Below are 23,316 nucleotides of genomic sequence, written 5' to 3'. Positions count from 1 at the left end.
CTTCCAAATCCTTTATAGCTGTAATGGGAACTATTGTAATCCACAGAAGCAAAGGGGAAGAGTTAATAGTTGCTGCAGAAATTTTAAGTAATTGCTCAAAGCAAGTAATGCAAGTTTCCACTTAATGCTACATTAATGCCATTTTTAAATTATACTGAAATATTAAAACGTGTGTGGGCTCATGTTAAAACAATACAATAAATAAAAAGTGATCTGAAAATAAATACCTTGCAGACTGTAAAGGTTTACTTCGTGGCTTTTTTGAACACACTCTGACATACTCCTTTTTGTTTGCATTTTCAATGAACTTCACATACACCCGTTTGTATTTCATTTTTGCGTCCCCAAAATATCCAAGATACTGTGAAAGCAAAACAAAAACAGTATAAACACACAGATTTTCCTATTAAATTTATTTGCTAAGTGGAGTTATTCAGTTTAAACATTTACACTTGTAAATATTTAAAAAAATAGCATTGCAGCATATCACCTTAAAGACCATCAATTTGGTTATGAAAGTGATCTAACACTAAAACTACTGCAATTTAGGAGGGACTTGCCTCTGGATTTTAAATATCCTTTACATATAAATGAGAAAAATAAGACAATATATATCCAACTGTATCCCAGCTGAGAACTCTTCCTCACTGGAGGAATGTCAAACTCGGCAGTTGAGACTAGAATCTGGTTCCTTTGCATGATGTGATTGGCAAACAAACCAGAATGAAAATGGGAACTGGCCCTAAACAGACAATGACATCAATTTTTAATGTAGTTCTGTTGAAAGAGGGGCCCACTAATCATTAATGTCTAGCCCTAGCGGTAGGAAGATCTTTACAGACATGCTAGTGATGAAAATAAACAGCAGTGTTATGTTCCTTTAACACTCCAGGCTCAGACATTTTCTTTTATGAGAGTAGGAACTCAACCAGTAGTCACTGTGGTTTGACAAGGAATCTTCATACTTACACTATTAGTAGCAGCAAACTCTCTCTGTCCATCTCGAACTTCAGGAACAAACTTTTGTAACAATGCCTTCTGTACTTTCCAAATAGCTGGAGGTTCTTTTCCTGTTTGTAAAGCAAGCTATAAGAACCAAAAATTTATTAGCTAAAAATGGTGCTTATTTTTCTTCCAAAGTTTATTCATTTTTTTTCTTTAGAGAGAAATGGGATACAAATGCTCCAGGTTCCAACTACACCACTATTATGTGCTGACTGCATCAGGATATTAATTATATTCAGCACAGAACCACCTCAAAATGTATTTCTTCTTCAGGAACCTTGAAGTTGAAATGGCCAGCTCCACCTGTGCTGTGATGGCACTGCTACTAAACCATGCAATCAAGCCATCAAAACCTGACATTTTATTTCAGCAATATGTCATTTTCCCCCAAGTTTCGTTTACTGCTACGCCTTCAGTTTTGTTTTTAAAAACTGTTTTCATACTACTGAAGAATTCAAACAAATAGCAGAAAATAACTCTGCTTAGTTCCTAGGACGAGCTCCCTGTGGCAGCAGAGCTGCCAGAGTACCTGACATTCCAGCATGATACTTGCAGTTACAAACAAGTTGAAAACAGAAAATTCAGTAGTAACTTGTAAACTGGATGAAGAGTACATTTGCAATTCAGGATACGTCTACACTAGCCCCCTAGACCGAACTTGCAAATGAAGCGCGGGATTTAAATATCCCGGGCTTCATTAGCATGTTCTGGGGCGGTCGCCATTTTGGAAACTGACTAGCCCGTAATAACTGCCCGCGTCTACACATGGCAGTGAAACGGGAGTTCGAAGTAAACCCCCTAATTCGAATTAGCTGTTACTCCTCATGGAATGAGGTTTAACAGCTAATTCGAGTTAAGGGGTTTACTCTGAACTCCCGTTTCACTGCCGTGTGTAGACGCGGGCAGTTATTCTGGGCTAGTCAGTTTCCAAAATGGCGACTGCTAATGAAGTGCGGGATATTTAAATCCCGCGCTTTATTTGTGATTTCAGTCGTCCTCATTAGCCTCCCTAGTTCGAACTAGGGGGCTAGTGTAGATGTACCCTCAGCTTTTAGTTCAATTATGCCAAATAGGTTACCCTCTTAAAATATACATATTTTAAATATTTTAAACATATCTGCAGTAATTAACACTGATCAAGAAATCCTTCAAAATATTGATCTATAGGGTCTCATATTTGTAAGGGAAGTGTAGAAAAAACTTAGGTGTATTTTCAAATGCATATAAAGAGAGAAAAACCTTACATAATTAAAGACCGAACATCGTAAGCTTAGGACATTTTAAAACTAGATATTCTATAACTTACCTAACAAATCAAGCATATTATTAAAAGACCTTTTATTTTAAAATTTGAATTCAAAAGGGTCTGTAGGAAGGCAAAGAATAAAGATATCTAGGAATGATTTTTAAAGTGACATGCAAAAGTAATCATCAAATCTGTGAGCTAGAGCAGCAGTAGAGGAATGGACAAGAACCAGACAAAACAGAAGAATCAGAAATGGAGAAAACAAATATGGTTTTCTTGAACTCTGCAAACTTCCACCAAAATAAATAAATAAAATCCAGAAACAAAAAGCTAAGGGCACATCTATATGAACAGTGCTGTAGTGATCCAGCTATATCAATGCAACTACACTGAAGCTGCACATCTGTTGGAGATGCTCTGTCCCAAAGGGAGAAAGCTCTCCTGTTGGCACAATAAAACCACTTCTGTAAGCAGCAGAAGTTATGTCAGTGACAGAAGCTCTCCCAACAACACAGCGCTGTGAACCCACGTGTTTATGTCATAGTAAAGTATGTTTCTGGGGAGGTGATTTATTCACAGTCCTGAACAATTTTTGATGCCTGCTTCCTGGTGTGTGTTGGTAATTACTCAGAACAGACATTTGGATTACCTTTAGCAAGTCTATATCTTCAATCTTCACTACAAATTCATCACGTTCTCTGTACATGCCCTCTCCTCCACTGTCCGTATTCTCCTCATCAGTACATCCTTCTATTGCAACAGCTGCCTGTATTTTTGCTAACTGGTCTGATGTCACACCATCTTGGTCAGCTATCTTTAGGGGTTCTGCAGAACTTTTTTTCTCCTGAACATTTACCACAGGAACAATAGTGTTTGGAGATTCCTGCTTTATAACAGCAGTGGTGTTGGCAGTAGAAGCAACTGCCATTTTTTCAGTTTCTGAAGCAAAAAACAAAAAGACATTGGTTATATAAATTATCAGGAGTCAGTAATATAAGACAGAAATTGTATTTTATTTACTATCCTGAACAAAACATACAAAAAGCACCCATTATATAAGTTAAAATAACAAAGTTAACTAGCCCAAAGTTAACCTATATCTAAACATTAAAATAATCAGAATTCAGTCTGTATACTTGCAGAAAAGTTTCCCAAGAGCAGCAGTTGCATTTGTATCGGATACAGTAGTGTTACTAAGGTAGAAAGGATTATATTTTAATTTTGAATGAATATTTTTATATTTTATATTGCTGAGTCTAAAAAATAAACAGATGTACAATTGCACATGTATATGGGAATCATTACTGACACTGCATGATCAGCATGTTGCATAATGTCATTTACTGTTATCCTGCCTAAGGTACAAATAGTCCTCCCTACAACACAAGAGAAATTTGGTGATATACACATCCATTCATTTATCTATTTGGGTATGTCTACACTACCCTGCTAGTTGGAACTAGCGGGGTAATGTAGGCATACCACAATTGCAAATGAAGCCCGGGATTTGAATTTCCCGGGCTTCATTTGCATAAGCGGGGCGCCGCCATTTTTAAATCCTCGCTCGTTCGAACCCCGTGCCACGCGGCTACATGCGGCACGAACTAGGTAGTTCGAACTAGGCTTCCTAGTTCGAACTACCGTTACTCCTCATGGATGTCTAGAGCAACTCTGCCTGGGGCTTCCTGTAGTCAGCGCTGGTCAGTTTCAGCAGAAGCTGACTTGGGGACGCCTGGGGCAGAGCAGCTGGGGTGCTGCTGGGTGCTACTGGACCAACCTAGCAGCACCCCATCTGCTCTGCCCCAGGCGTCCTGATTCAGCCGCTGCTGAAACTGACCAGCAGCGGCTGAATCAGGACCTGGGGCAGAGCAGCTGGGGTGCTGCCGGGTTGGTCCAGTAGTGCCCAGAGCGGGCGCTGCAGGACCAATCGGCAGCGCCCCAGCTGCTCTGCCCCAGAGTCCAAAACAAAAGCCTGGTCTGCTGGGGGGGGGGAGCACACTAGCGCCCCCCCCCCCCAGCAGACCAGGGACACGGGGAGCAGAGCCTCTGAGGCTTTGCTCTGGCAAAGCCTCAGAGGCGAGGGACCCCGCCGCGGCTGCGGCTTCAGTCCGGGAGCCTGTGGTCTGCTGGGGACGGTCCCCAGCAGACCACAGGCACCCAGATTGAAGCGGCAGCAGCGGCGGTTGCCCGCGCCTCTGAGGCTTTGCTCTGGCAAAGCCTCAGAAGCGCGGGAACCCGCCCGGTGCCCCTGGTCTGCTGGAGACGGTCTCCAGCAGACCAGGGGCACCGGAGCAGCTTACCAACGGGGCTTTCTCGCCCCGACTTCCGGGGCGAGAAAGCCCCGTTCGTAAGTGCGGATCCGACATATGTCGGATCCGCGTAAGTCGGGGACTGCCTGTAAAAGGGAAACTCCTTTTAGACATATGTTCTGTAACAAGTTCTTAAATGTAATTATTTGATTTTAAAAGATGTATGTTGTCTTTGGCTAGAAGTAGCAACTGGGAGACTGTTCATGCTGCTTTAACAGTCAGAAAAAAAATATTGACTATTTTAACATGTTAAAAATTCAGAATTTTGAAATGAAAGAAATGGATGAAGTTTTAAGACACATTCCTTTCCTTGGCTCAAAAACAGAAGTTATAAATGAACCAGTTTAATGAAATACACCCACAAAAGGAAAAAGACAGTTACCTGTTTTCATAACTGATGTTCTTCGAGATGTGTTGTTCATGTCCATTCCAAACAGGTGTACACGTGGGAGCATCGGAAACTTTCCCCCTCCTCATAAGGTTGGCTGTGGAGACCCTACAGTGGTGCTGCTGAATCAGTGCATATATACCACTGCCAACCATACCCCTTCCTCAGTGGGGAATAAGAGTGGGTATTGGAATGGACGTGAACACCACATCTTGAAGAACCCCAGTTATAAGAACAGGTAACTGTCTTTTCTTCTTCAATCGCTTGTCCATGTCGACTCCAATCAGGTGACTCCCAAGCCGCTCCACTATGGAGGTGGGGTCAGAGTTAAGAATCACAAATTGTAGCATTGCCCTACCGACGGCTGCATCCCCTCTAGAGAACCTATCAATGGCGTAGTGTGCAGTGAATGTGTTTATTGAGGACTACATGGCTGCCCAGGATATCTCTTGGAGGGGGACTTGTGTACGAACACAGTGCCCTACTTGAGTGTCCTGTCACTGGGGGGTGGGGGGGAGTGTGTGTGACCCCTGCCAGATCATAGCAGGTACGTATTCACCATGCTATCTACGAGGATATACACTGTGCAGAGACCAGATCCCTTTTTATCTGCTCCACTATTGCCATGAACAAGTGAGTGGATTTCCTAAATGGTCTTGCATGGTCTAAGTAGAAAGCTAGGGCCCTTCTCAAATCTAACATGTGAAACACCCTTTGGCTAGTGGTAGTGTGTGTTTTGGGTAAAATACCGTGAGGAAGATGTATTGACCAAAGTGGAATTAGGAGACCACCTTGGGTAAGAAGGCCAGGTGTGACCAAACTTGCACCTTGTCCTTGTGGAACACTGTATATGGGGGTTCCAAGGAAAGTGCTCCTAGTTCAGACATCCTCCTCACTGACATGATGGCCATCAAGAAAGCCACTTCAATGGACAGGTGAAGCAATGAACACTCAGCCACTGATCAAGGGGGAGGGGGTCCCATACATTTATTGAGCACCAAATTAATGTCCCATTAGGGTACAGGTGGGCAAGAATATGGATACAAATTATCCAATCCCTTGCTAAAATGGGTTACCACTGGGTCAACAAACAGGAATTGGTGGGATCACGCTGGGTGTAATGCAAAAAACAGCCCCCAAGTGGGCCTTAACAGAGGAAGGTTCTAAGCCCTATGTCCGTAGGTGTAACAGGTAGTCCAGTACCACTGAAATGGGTGCCCACCTAGGGGAAAGATTCTGTTATGCGCACCAGGAGGAAAACCTCCTTCACTTGGCTAAGTACACTGTTCTGGTGGAGGCTTCTTGCTTCCCAGGAGAACCTCTTGTACTTGAGCTGAGTAATAGAGCTCTAACAGATTAAGCCATCTAGCTTCCACACCATAAGGTGGAGTGAGTGCAAGTCTGAGTGCCTAAGATGCCCCTGGTGCAGTGTGAAGAGGTTCTGGTACAGGAGAAGGGCTTTTGGGGCCTTCAGCAACAGGGTGAGAAGGATGGAGAACCAATGCTGACATGGCCACGCTGGTACCAGTAGGATTAGGCACGGTTTGTCCCAGTGTGCCTTGAGCAGGACCTGGTGGAGCAGGGGAACTGGGACGTGGGGGGGATGGACATGTACAATAGCAAACCCTGCGTTCCCAAGATCCGAAGCTTCTGTGATGAATGTTAGCGTGGGCATCAGGAGGACAAATGCCACTCTCTCACCCAGACTGAGTGGGTGTGACCACCATCTCAGGGTCAATATCATGCCTGATGGAATGGACAGACTGTCTAGCATTGGTGTGTAGACTGAGGCAAGAAACCCCTGGAAGGGTCTGAGGTGCAGCCGAGAATATCTGACCACATGGCAGCACGACGCCATATGACCCAATAGACTAAGGCATGTCCCCACTGTTGTGGTGGGACACTGGGTGAGGGAGGACACCATGTCCTTTATCACCTGAGAGCACGCTTCTGGAAGGCTGCCCCATCCCCAAATTGAGTTTAGACTCGCTCCAATGAACTCTATTCTTTGTACTGGGTTTAGCACTGATTTCAGAGGACCCAGCAGTCTGAAGTACCCATGCATAGTAGAAACGGGAGACTACCCAAGAATAAAGGGAAAGGATCCAGGGAAACTGGGACCCTGTCCTCAGGTGAACCTCAAAAGCCCTGTTTGGGCCCTGGAGGGGCCTCTTAGGAGTTACTCCCGACTAGATTGTTGACTTGGGGTTCTCCTCCTATTGCGCCTACATGGCTGCTCCTGACGCTATCTAGGAGTGAATCTCTGTGGAGGAGGCTGGGGCCTATGGAATTCTTGGGCTTTGGGTAGCAGGGGTATGCATGCCCAAGAATTCCACAGTTGCCCTTGAATTCTTGAGCAAATGGAGCTTGGGGCCCATTGCTCCGAAAACAATCCTGCCCTCAAATGGGAGGTCCTGCAGAGTCTGTTGGACTTCTGGAGGCAGGCCTGAAGCTTCCAACCATGCAGACCTATGCATGGCCATCCCCATAGAGTGTTCTCACCGCTGAGTCCAAAGTCCAGGGCTGCCTGCAGGGAGGTTCCAGCTATGGTATGTCCCTCCTCTGTTAAGGCTCTAAACACCTGCCAGGCATCTGAGGGAAGGGGCTTTTTGTACTTGGAGAGTACCCCCCAGGATTTAAATGCGTTCCGACGGAGGATTGCTTGTTGGTTTGCAATCCTTAACTGCAGGGCCCCTGCCGAATAGATCTTTCTGCCAAAGTGGTTGAGTTTCTTTGCCTCCCTGGCTTTGGGCGTTGGCACTTGCTGGCCTTGCCTCTCTCTCTTGTTGACGGCTTACACCACAAGAGAGGAGGGGTGGAAGTCTGAGAAAAAGAACTTGTACTCTTTAGAAGGGATGAAGTACCTCCTCTCCATCCCTTTTGCTATGGGCAGTATTGAGCTGGGGGTCTGCTGCAAGGTGTTGTAAACTGGATTGGATGATCTTTATGATTGGGAAGGCCACCCTTAATGGACCCTCGTGTGACAAGATGTCTACCACTGGGTCCTCCAGTTCCTGTATCTCCTCCATAAGGGGGTTCATGTTTTGAGCCACCGAGAGCAAAAACCCTTGGTAGGCCCTGTGGCCAACCAGAAGAGGCCCTGCTATAGAAATTCCTGCCACTGCTTTGTCTGGGGAGGACAACAAAGAAGCCTGGGGTGGCAGCAGGTCCACTGAAAGCTCTGGGTGATGGGATCCCGCGCCTCTCCCCTTTTTACGCCCACATCTCTTGACCCAAAGGCTGGTCTGGGGCCTCTGTTCTTGGGCTGTCACCAATGGAGGGTTGTGACACTGTGGCAGAGGGTGCCCTCGACTGCTGTCTGTCCTGGGGAGACCGAGATTGGTAGCTGGCAGAAACCACTGATCTGGAGGATCTAGGCACGCCCCGGGACTGGTGATATGCCCAGGGGATGCACAAGGGCCAGTGGTGAGGGACAGCCACTGTGGGTTTTCTCCTTTTAAGGCCCTCCTCCCTACCATGCTTGATTGACAAAGCTGAATGGGTGGGGTTACCTTTGCACTCACAGCCTATCTTGTCCTTTGCTGTCCATGCAAGATTTATATTAAATACTTATATTTACATTCACAGGCACTTTATCGGAGAACTGGGCTACAGGCAACAAAATGAAATTCAGCCAAGATGCTACACTAAGGGAAGAAAAACCAACTACATAGAGAATGGGGGATAATCAGCTTCAGAAGAATCTGGGAGTTGTGTGGGTGACAATCTCAACATGCCTCAGTAATGCAATGCTATTACAAAAAAGCAAATGCAATTTTAGTTTGCATTAACAGAGGCATAGCACATAAGTCACAGCAGGTGAAAGTATCATTCTACTTGATGCTGAGAAGGCCTCGGCTGGAGTAGTGTGTCCAATTTTGGTCACCAATGTATAGAAAGGATGCAGAGAAATTGGAAAGGATCCAGAAGCAAGCAATAAAGAGGTCCAAAAGGATGAAATGGAAGCCACAAAAGAAAAGGCTGAAGGAGCGGAGTGTGTTTAGTTTGGAAAAGAGAAGATTAAGGGGGGACATGATAGTGGTCTTCAAATTACTTGAAAGGATGAAATAAAAAAGGATGGATAAAAATTGTTCTCTTTTGCCACAGAGGACAGGAAAAGAGGCAATAGATTCAATCTACAGCACCATAGCAGATTTAAACTCAGGAAAAAGGTGCTAACTGTGAGAACAGTAGGACAATGAAACAGATTGCCTATGGAGGCTGCAGAAGGTTTCCAGTAGGACGCTGAATAGCTATCTGTCTCGGACGATTTAGACTCAAATTATGCATCCTGGCAGGGAGTTAGATTAAATGGCCCTTGTGATCCCTTCCAACCTATCATTCTATGAATCCCAAGACTACCTACATGAAATTCCTCAGAGGTGCCAAATTCAGGCAGAGATACATTCCAAATACACTTTAGATATATGAAGGAAGTTTAATATATATAAAGCTACATACGTACATATGTATGTGTATATATAAACTCTGGCTCATATTATTTTAACCCAGCGATCTTTATGGATACATGTTTAGCATGGTGCTTGAGTATAGCAGCACTGACTAATTCTGTGCACTTCAAGTGTCAATCTTTCTATACCAGTGGTTCTCAAACTGTGATCCACAGCCACCTTCCAGGTGGTCTGCGGCTCGAGTGCAGCCCCTGCCTCCCCCACAGCAGGAAGCCTGCCTTGGCGCTCCATCATTGCCCCTCCTCCATGCGTTTGGAGTGCCAACGCTGGCTTCCCATTTGGAGGGTGGGGAAAGAGTCTTGCTGTGCGATCCAGCTCATGGGGAAATCACTTCCTCTCCCCTGGCTGGGGGAACTACAGTGCATGGGAGTGTTGCCTGGAGGCTTTCCCTGCTACTCCCATTGGCTAGAACTGGGACAATGGGAGCAGTGGGAGGTGGTGCCTGGGACCAGCACAGGGCGCAAAGGCCAGTAAGTGCCTCCTCATGCCTAGACTCCCATGCCCTCCCCCTTTGACACCTTCCCCGCTGAGATCCCACACCCCCAGCCTGCTCTTGCACCCACACCTTCCCTCCTGGCCACACACTGCACCTTCCTTTGCTCTTGCCCCCTCCCTCTGGCTAGACACCCTACTCCCATCCTGCTCTTGCACCCTACCTCCCATCCAGACCTAGCACCCTCAATCCCCCTTGCACCCCACCTCCTGCCCAGATCCTGCACCCCCATCCATCTGGCTGATAGCCTTGACCCACATACTGAACCCCTCAGTTTTGTCCCAATCCCAGAACTTAGGGGATCCACAAAATCCACTAACCCTGGAATCCCAGAAGAGTAGATCTGGCCTATGGGAGGCCCTGAATCTCAGTCCTCCCTGTCTCTGTCCCTCCCCCTTCCCCAGTGGGGCTAGATAGCCAGAGGAGTGAAGTGTCTCAGTTGGGGCCCACATCAATGAGAGTTGGGATTTTTTTTCCTTTCTTCTCACTTGTGTGGTGCCCAGCTAATTTTTCTTTGGATCTGTGGCCTCAGACCCCCAAAAAAGGTTCTCCACCCCGCCATAAATAAAGAAAACATGGGAACCTTTCATTTTGGACATAAATTAAATTTTTTACTTTATTTAAAATGAAGTTTGATAAACTAACATAAATTTGAAATGCTTAATCCGTTTAATAATTTAAATTAATATTTCCCTTCTTACTGGTTAAATTAAACCGTTCTCCATAGCTTCAGCACTAACAAAATTGCTTGGGCATAAATATGTAACTAATGGCGAGTTTTCATTAGCAACTGGTGGTCTGTGGAAAGGTTTGCATTAAACCAGGTGGGCCACAAGCCAAAAAGTTTGAGAACCATGGGTCTATACAAACCAGTGATCAAACTTGCTCTAGGCATGTTCTATGTATATAATTTGTTATGAAAGACAAAGTGGCACTGAACTCTGTGTGTCAAAATTGTTTTGAGCTGCATACATTTTTAGTGATAATTAGGTATCTTAAGCAGTATCTAGTAATTTATAAACTTTGTGAATCTGCCATTTCCCCAGTCCCAAAAAAAATTACGGCATGGATATTCTTTTGGTAAAGGCAGTCTGGATAAGCTTCCTCTGTAAATAATAAACACTACCGTTCTTGACTTGGCTACAGAAGCTGCTATAAGATTACTTGAGGCACTCCTTTTCCTCAATGATCTGTGAGCCAGCTATAGTGAATTGCCACCAAACTAATGAACTGGCCTAAGAGTTCTATAAAGTTGTTTCTGGAGAGCCACGATTATAATTGATGTGAAGTGTGAGGCAGCATTCAATCTCATTTAATATGCATATAATATTTCATGGCAAAAGAAACACAAACTGAACAAGCATTTGAAAAGATTTCTTACCGAAAATCAAGGGAGCCAGAACCAGTAAAGTTAACTAGGTACCAGGGATGCTGGAATAATTTGTATAGTGGGGCTGCTGTGAACCACTGAACCAAACTGTAAACCTTGTATATAATGGAAACTAGTTCTAGCCAGGAGGTGCGACCGCACCCCCTGCAACTTTAGGTTTAGGATACACACTGGGTATTCTTTATGTTGTTAACCCTTGAAAGCATTTGGGAAAATATTGATGAAGCCATGCCTGGTGAGGCCTATTCAGACCTAAGTTAATAGAATCTGCCCTTTTTGCTTCTTCATTGTGAACTTCTGGTCAAACATTGCCTGGAAACTCCAGGACTGGCATTCAAAGTAAAAGTGTGTTTCTCTCCAGATGCTTCATGGAGACCCTGAGAACTGAAAGTGACCACGAAGTCTAAGATGTGCATTGTCTTGCCATTGAACAAATTAGGCCCCTGCAGGCAGGTTCAGCACTTGTCAAATCCTGGTTACCATGGTTTTTACCTCCTATTTATCAACTATGTAAAAAACCTCTATTTTATAATGTAGCTAAGGGTGAAAAAGAGTTTGTTGAAAATACTTCCAGAGGAGGCACCAGTAAATAAAATTTATGATTGTTGACAAGAATTCTATGTATTGACCAAACACAATAATATTTAGTAAAGGAACTATATATAAAATATAGTGTCATCACTCCTACCACTGTTCCCTCTAAGCTGTGGCAGCAGAGCTTCACAGGTGATTAATGAGCCCCATCCAGTCACTCAGCTCCCTGCACAGAGCCCTGAGCCTCTGCCTGGGTGGGGATGATTAATCACCTGTGAAGCTGGGCTGCCACACAGTTTAGAGCAGTGGCCACCAGCCAGTAGATTGGGATCTACTGGTAGATCTTGGAGTCTCTGACAGGTGATCCTGATGGGTTTGGCCAAGAGACTATCAAGTTCCGGCACTTCAGCTGCCCCTCCTCCCACTGCTGCACATCTCCTGCCCTTTGCCTTGGAGCTGTCCCATCAGGAGCTTCCTGCTTGCTGGGCAGGGGAGGGAGAGGAGGGATGTTGATGTCAAGGTGCCCCCTCTCCCACTTTGTATCCTGTCTCCACAGAGCAGAGAGGGGGCACAACAGGACTTCGGAGGGAGTTTTCTGGTTGCTTTTGGGAGTGTGTAAGGGCCAGGGTAGGGGTGAGCCTGCCCTTAGCCCCACTGCACCATCAACCAGGAGCTCCCTTAGGTAAACAACGCCCAGCTAGAGCCTGAAAATCCATGCCAGTCATAAACCCCCTCCAACATCCCTAGCCCCAAGCACCAGTGCATCCAAATGCCCTCCCAGAACCTGCACCTAGAACCCCCTGCCTGCAGCTCAGCTCTCTTCTCACACTCCAAATCCCTTAATCCAAGGCCAGACCCTCTGCCCCAGCCTAGAGAGAGGGAAGTTGGAGTGAGCAGGGATGAGACATCGGGAAAAAAGGCACAAAGGAGAGGGGACAAGAGTATTTTGGTTTCAGGTAGATCTTGGATTGCACTTAAATTCCAAAAGTGATCTCAGGCATAAAAGTGTTGGAGACCCCTGGCTTAGAGGGAACACTGACTACAACCCAACTTGCACCGGAACATTTACCTTTCAAATTCCATTTCTCTGTACTATTACGGTCAAAGTACATGACTCTAAAGTCTGGACTCCCTCTGTTTAGAAATGATCAGATAAAACATCTTCAGCTTGTCAGTGTTAAAAGAGAAGCAGAATTATTTATAAAAGAATTATGTCACTAAGCATCCCTAAAAAACCAGACAATTCCACCAAGGCAAAAATAGCCTTTTCTGAAAGCAACTCCTTTGTGTCCATCATGATGAAATTTCTTTAAATACACGGTTACATGTTCACAATCTTTACTGTCCATTTGATGGAATGTTTTGGTACTCGACTGTTGAGTTTTACTAGCAAAACCTTCTTTACCATTTTGAGTTAGAGAATTGACATCAGTCTATTAAAATACAAGTTTCTCCATTCCATGCCAAAATCATCTTTTATACTGAAAGAGAAAATGCAAGCATACATTTTCAAAACAGCATGCAAGGATTTAGTCACATAACTTCCACTATTGTGGAAAACACTAATTTAGTTTAATCTCAGTTCAATAATTTGAATATTACTCCTAAACTTTAGTGCAACTTAATAAAGGCCTTTTGAAAGATATGATTTATCTAAAACTAAAGATATCTAAAATTAAAATATAAAGTATATGCAAAACCTACAGAATTATGTCTTTGAAAGCATACAATTATTTTACCTGATTTGTTTTTTTTGTCAGAAGCATCATCCAAAGCTGACAAAGCTGTAGAAATGCTCTTCTGGAGATCGTGATTACCCCCTACAGAATCATCTTCATCAGAAGAAAATGAAGGCAATGTTTCCAAATTTTTCTTAAGTTCATCATCAACTTTTTTTGTTGGACTTTCACACTCAACTTCAACAGACAAAGAAGCTGCTGCTTGCTGTGACTTTGAAGGTGGCTGGGGGCCCAGGGCACGGACTATCTGTGTAACTGGTCGCCTAGTTCTGTTAGGCATTCGTATAGCAGGCGCCGAAAACTGTTGTCTGGGTCCAGATTTTAGAAAGTCTAAAAAAGATGCAAGGAATCCTGTTTTGACTTCTGGCTGCTTTTCTTCCACTTCTTTAATTTTTTGCCTCATTCTTTCTTGATGTTGATAAGTATCACAACAACTTTCAGAAACAGGAGAAGTATATGGTAAACATATGTCAGGTCCTCGCGTATTCTGACGTTTGCATTGTCCACTTCGTTTCAATTGCTTCTGACTTGCACTGTCATCTTCTGTAGCATTTTTTATTTGGCTTTTTCCTTTACTTTTTTTCTTTTGAAGGTTCTCTTGAGTTAAATCTGGGTTTTCTTCTTCAGTTTTGCTACCACTTTCATCTCCTGGTTGTAGCACAGATATCAGACCTTTAATCTTGTTACCTACTACAATGCCATCATCACAACCCATATTAAAATCATTATCTGATGTAACACTTTCTTCACTTAGACTTCGGCCACTTGAAACAAACTCTGAATCTCTAGCATTTAGGGTACCATCAAGAGGAACATCATTGTCTTCTTCAGATTCATGACTAATGCTAGACTGTTTCTTAACTTTGCCAGACCCTTGTTCTTGCTCCTCCTGACTAGGCCCAAGGGCTGAAGAAGTAATTCTAGCTGACACATTTTGATCAGAAGTCTCCATATGCTGATCAAGGATCATGTGTTTTGATTGTATTGTAGACACTGTTGTAAGATTTATAGTAATTTGGTTTCCATTTAGAGAAATGTTATTTATGCTATGTGGCTTTCCAACTATAGTGGGTGAGGAACTGAAACTAGGAGATATATGTTGAACATCTATTGACTGGAACTGAGATTTGGAATCATCACCATTTTCAACAGATTGGATTTCCTCATTAGATGTTGATTTGGCAAATTCCGATGGTGTGACCCCACACGCTGCTGCTGTTGCTGCTAAGATGTCATCCACATTAGACAATATATTCCTGTCATCATTGAGAAGCATAGACTCTGGAAAACATATTGAACCAAGAGAAACAAACTGATTCCTTGATTCGTGTTGATTAGGTTGAGTAAAATGGTCTTTTGATGTCATATGTTGCTGTAGTGGTTTTGAAGACTCAGAAATATCCATTTTAATAACTTCTACATTTTGAGGATGAAGCTGTTGCTGAGAATGACCCCCATTACTCTGAATAATGTGACTGTCCATTTGAAGGAACTGATGTGCTACCTGGTGAGGGCTCTGTATTCGTTGCACATGTGGAGATGCCTTTGCTTGTCCTAAACCTGACTGTAGTATTGACTGCTGAAGAATTTGTAAGTCACAGGCAGATTCCAGAAGTACCTGTGCATTAGGCAAACACAGCTGACTGCCGTGCCTCAGAGTATGAGCTTGAATCTGTGATGGTGTGCTAATCACTTGGCCCTGCTGTTCCTGGCCCTTACTTTCATGTACCTTATGCATAAGAGAATGCTGCTGGTTTAGTTCTTTAGCATTTACACTTACTTGTGTTGTCTGCATTATATTAGCTGCTTTTTTAATATCATGGCTTACTACATTAGTGATATGGCCAATCTGTTGAGTAAGCTGTGCCATAGAACCAACCATCCTCTCATCTTTTTTTGACCCTTGAAGAGTAAGCCCAACAACATGATCTTCGAGATGAGAATTACTTCTGATTACACTTTGAGAATATCTGTCATCTGCCTTTGACACCCTAAAGGTAGCATCTTGAGCATTAATTTCATTATCAGTTAGCCTTTGAGTAGAGGAGTCAAGAGAAGTTTGCTGTTGCAATGCCTGCAAGTCTTGCATTGACAATTCATCTTCCTGTTTTGATGAAGCATACAAGTTAGAGTCAGATTTCCTTTTCACGTATGTTTTTGTTTCTGAGGAAGGTCTATTGTTCTGCAGTGTTCGCGAATGAGCTGGGGATGCAAACGTAGGACCAGTTAAAAACTTTTGAGACTGTGGGGAAGATGATTCTTGTGTCTGAGAATTCTGAGAAGAATGTAGAGAAATATAGTTCTGGTTTGAGCTTGAGACTGACAAATTTTGAACACAAGGGGAGGAAGAAAATGGAAGAGAAGGTGAAGTTAATGTTAAGGATTGCCCTGAAGTATAACTTTCTGAAGGACTAACAGCTGACAAAACCTGTGATTGAGATGAATAACTAACCTGTGATTGGCTAACGGGAGATAAACCCTGAGAGTGATTAGAAGAATAACTCTGAGATTGACTAACTGAAGAAAGATCCCTTGTTTGTCCAGAGTAGTTCTCATTTGGAACTGAAGTTAATACCTGTTGATCTGCAGTATAACTTAGTGTTGTCTGAGTATCAGAAGTTATAGCTTGTGATTGCCCAGAAAAAGTCAGTGTTTTATATGAGGGCAGCTTCTCTACCTTGCTGGATGAGAAAACTTGTGAATGATTGACAGATGGCATATTCTGTGACTGTGTGGAAACATAGTTTTGGGATTGGCTGACTGACAACAGACTTGGAAGCTGTGCTGTAGAATAGATTTGTGCTTGGCCTGCTATTACAGAACTCTGGTTTTGTGCAGTTTTGGAATAGCTTTGTGTCTGCACAGGAGAGGCTACATTTTGAGGTTTAGGGGTCTTTGTTGACCTTGATGGCTGCTTTGTAGAACAGTTTTTTGTTTTTTCTGTAGAAGCAGATGGAAAACCAGGTGATGGAATTGCAGATGTATAAGACTGAGCAAGTTCTACTGAGACTTGAGAGGTCTTCTGCTGTGATCCTCCATTGCTCACCTGAGTAGCATCTCCAACTGGACTGCAAGATAATGCTGACTGCCTGGATGTATCCTGAAAATTAACTACACTTGTACTTGATAAATAACTGTGTAAGGAATGCTGGGAACCAGTCCGTTGTACCTGAACAGATTGTGTATTTGAAGGCCGCTGATGGTGTTTAATAACACTACATTCTCTCTGAAGTACTCTATCAATGGAGGCAGTGGAACCAGAAAAGACAGATGTGCTATATGCCTGAGAAGTCTGCTGAGCTCCTCCAAGTGTTGAAGGCAACAAACTAAACTGAGGTTGCAGGAGATGGGGTGCAGACTCTTGAGCAGAACGGTACGTTGATGACTGAGGTGGTATGCTGGCACTTAAAACAGAGCTGCCTAGCCGTTCAAATGTCAAAGCGGTTGGAACTGTGCCTTGTGATGTCTTGATTTGCAATAAAGGGTCATGAGCTGTTAAAAGACCATTTGATGTAGCACTGAATGTTGAATCTTGAAGTGTAAGAGATGGAGTAGTAGCAAAGTTTCTACTGCTGAAAGAGTTGGGATGCTGATAAGCTGATAAAGCAGATGTTGGTGGAAATGTTCCAGAGGTTGGCAATGCTCCAGTAACAAATAGCTCTGTTGCTGCTGAGGAATGCATACCTGCAAAAAAAAAAAAAAAAGTGTAAAGAAGCACTGTAAGTAATAACACTTTATACTCCTATAGCTCATGGTATTGTACAATCTCAAAGCCCTTTACAAATGTAATTTCAGCTTAACACTACTGTGAAGGAAAGAAGTAGTGTTATTCTTAGATTCAAGCAAAAATACATCACAAAATGTTTATTTACACACCTATGAATACAGGCAGTCCCCGGGTTACGTACAAGATAGGGACTGTAGTTTTGTTCTTAAGTTGAATCTGTATGTAAGTCAGAACTGGCGTCCAGATTCAGCCGCTGCTGAAACTGACCAGCGGCTGACTACAGGAAGCCAGAGGCACAGTTGCTCTGCCCCGGGCTTCCTGGAATCAGCCGCTGATCAGTTTCAACAGGCTGAATCCCAAGTCGTCCCCAAGTCAGCTGCTGCTGAAACTGATCAGCGGCTGATTCCAGGAAGCCCGGGGCAGAGCAACTCTGCCTCGGGCTTCCTGTAGTCAGCGCTGGTCAGTTTCAGCAGCGGCTGACTTGGGGACGCCTGGGGCAGAGCAGCTGGGGTGCTGCTGGGTTGCTCCAGTAGCGCCGCTCCTTGGCGCTACTGGACCAACCCAGCAGCACCCCAGCTGCTCTGCCCCAGGCGTCCTGATTCAGCCGCTTGGGGAGAGTAGCTGGGGTGCTGCCGGGTTGGTCCAGTAGCGCCCAGAGCGGCGCTGCGGGACCAACCGGCAGTGCCCCCGCTGCTCTACCACAGGCGTCTGGAGAAAAGCCTGGTCTGCTGGGAGGGGGCGTACTAGCTGAGCCCCTCCCCAGCAGACCAGGGAGACGCCGCCCGGGTCCTCCGCGGCTTTGCTCCGCGTCTCCCTGGTCTGCTGGTCTCCAAGTGGCAGCAGACCAGGGAGACGCGGACCAAAGCCACAGAGCACGTGAGCAGCAAGACAGCCCAGACACGCTGCGGCTGTCCCGCTGCCGGCATCCTCAGAGGCTTTGCTCCCCGTCTCCCTGGTCTGCTAGTCTCCAGCAGACCAGGGAGACGCAGAGCAAACCCCGTTCGTAACTGCGGATCCGACATAAGTCGGATCCGCGTAACTCGGGGACTGCCTGTATACAAGAACTCATTTTCTAGGGCTCCATTTTTGTAGGCATAATGAATTCTTCACTGCACTTAATTGCAAAGAAAAAGAACAAACTCGAGTTGCATACTGTTGGTGCAAAATGTGCCACAAAAAGAGAGCACTGTTTGACACCTCAGGCACTTTTTTATTTATATCTATTCAGCTGTTTTGATTTTAATCTATATGGAATTCCATAGAGCCACAACACTTGATATGCATTTAAATACACCATGGGAGTTACAAACATAAATCATTCAAAGCAGTAGCACTTGTTTTACTCCTTCACTCTCCATCCTAACACACCTCATATAATCATCAGACAACAGAACACAGCTGCTTAAGAAAGCTACATAACACTTCTTTCAGTAATGTACAAATCTTTTAAGCTGTAGTGATCAACACTCATGAACGCCTGGGCCACAAGGAACACTATTATCTGTTAGTATGAATAAAATTTACATTGCATGGCTAAGAGATGCCATTTTATAAACCTATATCGAAACATTCATTGAGTGGGAGTCTTTCCAGCATTTTTTACAACTTATTTATTTACAACATATGTATTTTTAAAAGGAGGCTTTGCTCTGAGGGGTAGAGAAGAAATGCACGTATACTACAGCTGTAGATAGAAGATGGAATAAAAACATCCATGACAGGAATATCAGATCAAAAGATCTAGTATTCCCTACCTGCAGCCTTGCTTTGCTGTACCATCCTTAGCTGATAAAACATTTAATAGAATATAAATTCTGTATTACTTGAATTATAATACAATAATATATATATTCTCTCATTAGATTTATCTCGAGATACAATCATATCTACTTCCACTTCTATAGCACTTCCCATCTCAGGAGCTCAAAGAGGTTTGCCAGGAGTGGATATTCAAATTCACAATGTCCTGGAGTAAGATATTATGATCCCTATTTTAGAGATGGTGAATGGAAGCACTTGATTAGTTAAATGATTTTCCCAAAGTCTTACAGGAATGTATGGCAAAGCTAGAGAATCTGTCTTCTATTACAAATGAAAGCCCTCAAATAGATGTCTTACATTTAAAAATATAGTCAATTAATCAATGGAGTCCTACCCTGCTCCTACTGGAAGTTAAATGCAATGCTCCTACTGACTTTCATGGGAACCAGATGGGGTATAGGGAAGTGATTCATACAGTCCAATTTACAATTCAGCAGCTAAGGGAAAAAACCCAACTATTTAGCTTTGAACTGCTATTTGAGAATAAGTAAAATTCTCACTAAGCAGGATTTCCATGTTGACACAATAATTACCTCAGCAAATAAACTCCATTTTAAATAATTTAAAATATTTCAGTTGTTTCAAGTTTTTTAGTTACAGTAGGGCACAATTACAGCTTCATCTCAAAACTGCTTAGATAGCATTAGCTGAGGCAGCTCAGGCGGGCATTTGGATGGCCTTTTGGTTCAACAAAAAGGTAAACCCTTAACATCAAAAGAGACATATTTTAGCTCATTTCATATTTGCAAACTACATGAATAAATAGGCAATATGTTATTTGTAAATATTTCTATATGGATACAGGAGAAAGAAATTAAGTAAGAGTCAAACACCAATCAGATTCTCCTATGCACTGAAATGCTTACTGCTACAGAGGCAGAAAGAATACTGTAGGAAGGCTGAATTATTTTAATATGCCAAGATTTTTTCATGTCAGACAGGGTAGTAAATTTGAGTTCTTCCTGGCTGAATAAGTATAAATAAATAGTACACATCCCATTGAGCCCTGGAGGGAAGGCCCTAATCAGGCCTTTTAAGAGTCCTACTCTAGCTGGATGAATACAGACTGACCAGCCTTCCACCAGGTAAGAAGGGGGGGATAAGGGGACAGAAGAAAGCCCCAAGCCTTGCTGCATGATCTGGCTCGCAGGAAGAAGCGAAGCCAGAAGCTGCTCCACGCAGTGCCACTCCTCTTCCCTTTCCCCCATGTGGGGGAACAGCAATGCACGGACATGCTGCCTGGAGGCTTTCCCCACTGCTCCTATGAGCCGGAATACAGCCCATAGCAGCAAGAGGTCATGCCTGAGACACTGATGCCTTGGAGAGGCGTGGGGTGTGAAGGAAAGTGCCCCCCTTCACCTCATGCCCAGATTTTGCACAGTCTGGCCAGAAACCCTACCCTCACTCTGCTCCTGCATACTCCCCCCTGGCCAGACACCCTACTCCCATCGTGCTCCTGCACCCACCCTTACTCCTGCACCCTCCTTCCTTGCCACACACTGCCCCCTCCCTCTGGCCAGATACCCTCCCAGCCTGTCCTGCAGCTTACTTCCCATCCAGACCTCACACCCTCATCCCCTCCTGCACCCCATGTCCCACCCAGATCCTTCACCCCCATACCTATCCCACTCGCTGGCAGCCCTGTTTTGCATACTGAACCCCTCATTTTTGATACCGCCTCAGAGCCTGGAGGGGGGGGGGTCCACAAAATCCGTGGAAGCTCAGAAGGGTAAATCTGTCCTATAGGAAGCCCTGAACCTCAGTCCTCCCTATACCTTCCCTTCCCTTCCCCCAGTGAGGCTAGAGTGCCAGAGGAGTGAGGTGTCTCAGTTGGGGGGCACATCAGTGAGAGTTGGGGTTTTTTGGAGGGGTTTTTTGCTTCTCACTTGTGTAGTCCCCAACTGAATTTTCTGTGGGTCGGAACCTTTTGTGTTGGACATAAATTAATGTTACTTTATTTAAAATGAAGTTGGATAAACTAACATGAGAAAGTTAAAGTGCTTAATCTGTTTAATAATTTAAATTAATATTTCCTTTCTTAGGGTATGTCTACACTACCCTCCTATTTCAAAGTAGGAGGGTAATGTAGGCATACCGCACTTGCAAATGAAGCCCGGGATTTGAATTTCCTGGGCTTCATTTGCATAAGCCGGGCGCCGTCATTTTTAAATCCCGGCTAGTTCGAACCCCGTGCCACGTGGCTACACGCGGCATGGAGTAGCTAGTTCGGATTAGGCTTCCTAATCCGAACTAGCTGTACTCCTCATTCCACGAGGAATGAACTAGCCGGGATTTAAAAATGGCGGCGCCCGGCTTATGCAAATGAAGCCCGGGAAATTCAAATCCCGGGCTTCATTTGCAAGTGCGGTATGCCTACATTACCCACCTACTTCGAAATAGGAGGGTAGTGTAGACATACCCTTACTGGTTAAATGAAACCATTATCCCTAGATGCAGCACTAGGAAAATGGTTCCGGGTAATTATGTAATTAATAACGAGTTTCCATTAACAACTTGTGGTCCGCAGAAAGGTTTGCATTGAGCGAGGTGGACCATCAGACAAAAAGTTTGAGGATCGCTGGTCTAGAACAACTGGAACGCTCACAGTTTCGGGGGGATGTTGGCACAACTGTGTCCAGGCTAGAAAACATCTCGATTTGGCCCACAAACAGATTCTAGTTGACTCTTTTCTACTCAGGTTAAGGATCACCTATTAAAGAGGGAACTCTATACAATAGTCCAGAGGATAGAAAAGAAGTTGGTAAAGTATAGGAAGGAGCTAGTGAGAAACAATCAAACTATACTCTAGGTGACAAATCGGAGGACCTGCCTCAGATTGAGGTGGCACTAGAGAAGGTTTTGGCACAAATAGATAAATTAGACAATAGCAAGTCACCAGGGTCAGATGGGATTCACCAAGATATCTGAAGGAAGTCAAATATTATATTGCAGAAGTATTAACTGCAACTTAATTAGGTATGTAACCTATTGCTTAAATCAATCTCTGTACCAGATCACTGGAGAGTAGCTAAGATAATGCCAATTTTTAAAAAGGTTTCAGAGGCAATCCTAGCAATTACAAGCCAATAAGCCTTTGTTAAGTACCAGAGTATTATGGGTTCAAAGGGATTACTAGATCCCTTCAGAGACAGCACAGTAGGTAGTCAAAGAGGGGCTGTGAGGAGTAGCCAATCAGGGCCCAGCTGGCCCATATAAGAAGGATGGCAGAACAGAGCAGATTTAGTCATACCCTGGAGCTTGAAGAGGGAGAAGGACTGTCTGCTTGCACAGAGAGGGCAGCAAGCACCCTGGACAGAGCACTGTTGCAGGCAGATACCCAGGGAGGTAAAGGCAGCTCCTAGCAGGCTGCAGGGATCTGCAGGCTGAAGCCCTAAGGCAAGGGCAAAGAGGATGCTGAGGCCGCCAGGAAGTGGCCCAGTGAGGTCTACAAAGGGGATGCAGCAAGTGGCAGCCATCTACAGGGTTTGGACCAGGACCTGGAGTATGGATGGACCTAAGTCCCCTACCCCCACCCCAATCACCACTGAGGAAGTGGCTGGTCTGAGGAACTGTGATACTGTCCCCTGGAAAGGGGGAACACTGAGTATGGCACAGCCAGAGGGTTGTGTCATGAAGACTCCATGGTCCTTTGAGTGAAGCAAGTCTCTGGAGAAGAACTGATAGTGGCAAGACATCACCAGAAGAGGGCACATTGGCAGACAGAGGTAATTCCCAGGACAGCCATTAGGAGGTGTCACAATGGGGAGTCGAAGTCTGTCAAACAGGAAAACTGGTTAAAACTATAGAGGTGCATCTACACTGCACCCTTACCTTGAAACAAGCTACGCGATTTGCACTATGCAATTGCACAGCTTATTTTGAGGTAATTTTGAAATGGCTTATTTTGAAATTTGGCGCTGTCTAATTGTCTGAAATGTCCCTTAGCCCTCATGGAACAAGGCTTACAGGGACGCCGAAATAGCATGCCCGTTATTTCAAAATCCATTTAGAAATAATGGGCTGCTTTAAAGCTATTACGGTATCCTGAAATAGCTGTGCAGTGCAGATGTAGCTTAGAAGAGAAGAGAATTAGCAGACACATAGATGGACACAATATGTTGAGGAAGCACCCATATGGCTTTTGTAAATGGAAATCATGTCTGACCAACCTTTTATAATTCTTTGAAGGAGT

The 23,316-nt window shown here is 44.3% G+C and overlaps 1 protein-coding gene across 4 annotated transcripts in view; it reads right to left on the bottom strand.

The window, feature by feature from the left end:
- Positions 1-23,316, bottom strand: part of QSER1 (glutamine and serine rich 1) — a 107,960-nt gene that overhangs the window by 32,977 nt on the left and 51,667 nt on the right. For all 4 annotated transcript variants that reach the window (XM_006110276.2, XM_075927810.1, XM_075927809.1 and 1 more), the window contains 4 exons: positions 13,577-17,260; positions 2,901-3,190; positions 970-1,086; positions 228-361 (listed from right to left, as the gene is read on the bottom strand). In XM_006110276.2, coding sequence (XP_006110338.2) covers positions 228-361; positions 970-1,086; positions 2,901-3,190; positions 13,577-17,260 — 4,225 coding nt within the window. The remainder of the gene's footprint in view (positions 1-227; positions 362-969; positions 1,087-2,900; positions 3,191-13,576; positions 17,261-23,316) is intronic.

Source organism: Pelodiscus sinensis, chromosome 4 (genome assembly GCF_049634645.1).
Source record: "Pelodiscus sinensis isolate JC-2024 chromosome 4, ASM4963464v1, whole genome shotgun sequence".
NCBI lineage: Eukaryota > Metazoa > Chordata > Testudines > Trionychidae > Pelodiscus > Pelodiscus sinensis.
Note: the sequence above shows the minus strand (reverse complement) of the source record. Positions and strands in the feature narration are given on the sequence as shown.